Here is a 2771-nt window from a genome sequence, read left to right as displayed (position 1 = left end):
TAAAATTCCTCGGTTAACTAAACTAGCCAAAAAAATTAGCCTGTTGCTAAAATAGAAGCTTAACACTAAAATAGCCTAAAATTCCTCAGTAAACAAGAACTGTATTGTGTTACTAAAATATTAGCTAAACTCCAAGTTAGCATAAAAGATCTCAGTAGATGCCAAATTAGCCAAAATGCTAACACATTGCTTAAACAACAGCTAAACTCCTAAAATATCCTAAAATTCGTCAGTAAAGTGAATAACTAAAAAAAATGTTAGCATGTTGCTAAAATAGAAGCTAAACTCTTAATTATTTGGTCTCAAATTTTAAAAAGTTCATTTTTTTGGTGCTGAACCCTCATAGTTTTGTTCAGCTTTACTACACTCTGACTCTATATAACATAAAGTAATTGACTATTACATTAGTCGTCGACTATTTTAATAGTTGATTAGTCGACTCATCGTGGCAGCCCTGTTGTAAACAGCAGGAATGCAGCCCTCGAGGCCCGGAGTTGGTTCTCTAACTGTGTGTTGCCACGGATGGATGGTTTGTGTTGATGGATGGGTTCTGTTTTCATGCTAACTCCTCGTCTTCCTGTCAGGTTACCTCTTGCCTCTGCTGGTTTCCATGGTGATTCTCGTCTGGAGTTTGGCGGTGGGCTCGGCGTTGCTGTGGTGCCTAAAGCGCAGGAAGCCCAGCAGCCACGCGGGGGTCAGCGCCCCGCCCTCCTCCCCGTCAGGGCCGGCAGCAGAAGACAACAACGCCCTCCACAACAGCGTGAGCGCGGCCCGCGAGCACCTCAACCACATCAAGAACCCCATTGAAAAGAAGCCCCCGAACCACCACCACCTCCTCCACCACCACCTGTGTGAGGACAAGAACTCGCTCAACTTCAAAACCTGTAAACCCGAGTCTTCCGGGAGCCAGTCGGACGAAGACGAGGCGGAGAAGAAGCTGCAGAAGAGCAGGTTCCCCCTGGCGCCGCCAGCGTATCCTTCCCACCACACCAGGAGCAAACCCCCCCCCTGGACTAACAAGCAGGACAACCGGCAGCTGCAGAGCAACCAGCGGGGGGGGTACGTCGTATAACCAACGGGTTCTGTTACCCCGGAGGAAGCAAAGACTCTCTAAAGCCTTAAGGACTTTTTTGCTACTTTTTCAGTTTTTTACTCTCCTTTGGTACAGAATCCAAGATGGATCCTTGCTGGTTAATTTATGCTGTCAGTTGTCGCTCTGTGTGGGATCCTCCACAGTTTGTGGATCATTTGGGTTTGGTCAGTTTATGATCAGTAAGTCGGTGTTTGACTGAGATGTGCAGGATGAAGAGGAATGTCTAAAAGTGTAAATAGTTTTGTGCTGTATATTTGTTTTGTTAATTTAACTGTCAGGAAAGATATTTGTTATATTTATGAGGTTAGTTGGACTCCCTGGAAAGAGTCTATTTTGATATCATTTTCTTTCATTTTGATCTGCACCACAAGTGTTCTTGAAAGAGGAGTTCAGTTCTAGAAAGCGTTTCCTGTGCCTCGTCGTAACATTTCACCGACTGTTGGTTCTGAGGAACTCTCCTGTAAAGTAAAGTGGTCATTTCAAACAAACGTCTTTTTTAACGTCCGTCTCAAACCGTTGAGGAAAGTGAGATTCAGTTTAGTTGGATTTTTTTCTGATTGATTCACAACATAAAGCTGAGAAAAATCTGAGTTTGAGCTTCGTTCCAAAGGTTTTAAAGTGTTAAATACCAGCAAAGTCAGCTCTGAGAGTTAAAGTAAGATTTTTTAAATAGTAAAATGAGACTCTGTACCACATTTGGGATGATTTTAATTATCCTAATGTCCTTTTCTCACTCGTTTGTCGGTCAGCTGGCCATCATTTCACGATAAATACTGTCCATTTGAGAATGTTTTAAAGATGGCTGTCCTCTGTGATGACAGGAAGTGATTCCCTCCTGGGTTTAGTGAGTAAATTCTTTGGGATTGTTGCACTTGTCCTCATGGACAGATTTTATTCTGAGTCTTTTCTCCTGCAGCATCACTTAGATTCCTTTTATCCATCTGTGAACGCCGGGTATCTCTTCACGGTGAAATAGGAAAACCAGTCTGCTCCACACAACCAAACCATGAATTTCTCTGTTTAATCTCTGTCGTGGATTTACGAATTTCTCAAGGGATGCTACGTTTCTTTTGTGTATTTTTGTACAGTGTAACCATTTGAAAAGCCTTTTTCCATGTGCAAAAGTACTTGAAGAAAGTTCTGTATGAACACTGTAGAAGTGAATGTTGACTGGAGGACTGAAAAGCCGCGGAATCGTCTTTAATCGCCTTTAAATTGATGATGTTGAAACTTCAACATAAAAAGTGTTCCTGCCTTTTCCAATCTGAATTTTTGGACCTTGAGTAATAAAAGTCTGACTTGGTTACCGGTTCAGCGTTTGATGATTTCTATCCTTTGACTGTATATGAGAACTGGACCGAGTCAGTATGACGTCACCCACAGAAAATGGTATACTTTCAGCTCCAACCCAATGAAGTCTGTTCAGCCGCCATATTGGAGCCAAACAACGTTGGCAAGCAGTGATTGGTCCGAGTTGGCTCAACGTTTCCCATGGTAACCACTATCATCCATCTGGACCATGTAAACTCTTTGGAGTTGATTGGTTTTACGCATAAACTGGACACACAATTGTGTTCAATAAGAACATGAAAGCATAAATTTGGTGTGAGTTAAGCAGGCCATCGTTGTAATTTAGATTGAGATAGAAAAAAAAAAACATGATTCCATTTCCTACAGA

The 2771-nt window shown here is 42.2% G+C and overlaps 1 protein-coding gene across 1 annotated transcript in view; it reads left to right on the top strand.

Moving 5' to 3' along the window:
- LOC112157364 (protein jagged-1a) overlaps positions 1-2404 on the top strand; it is a gene marked incomplete at its 5' end in the record, with an annotated part of 47801 nt that extends 45397 nt beyond the window's left edge. Inside the window, 1 exon segment of the mRNA XM_024290063.2 lies at positions 585-2404. Within this exon segment, the coding sequence (XP_024145831.1) occupies positions 585-1072 (488 nt within the window). The 3' untranslated portion in view covers positions 1073-2404.
- Between the last annotated feature and the right edge of the window lie 367 nt (positions 2405-2771).

The sequence above is a fragment of the Oryzias melastigma genome, linkage group LG1 (assembly GCF_002922805.2).
Source record: "Oryzias melastigma strain HK-1 linkage group LG1, ASM292280v2, whole genome shotgun sequence".
Taxonomy (NCBI): Eukaryota; Metazoa; Chordata; class Actinopteri; order Beloniformes; family Adrianichthyidae; genus Oryzias; species Oryzias melastigma.
The sequence above is the reverse complement of the archived record's forward strand: the minus strand, read 5'-3'. Positions and strand labels throughout refer to the sequence as shown.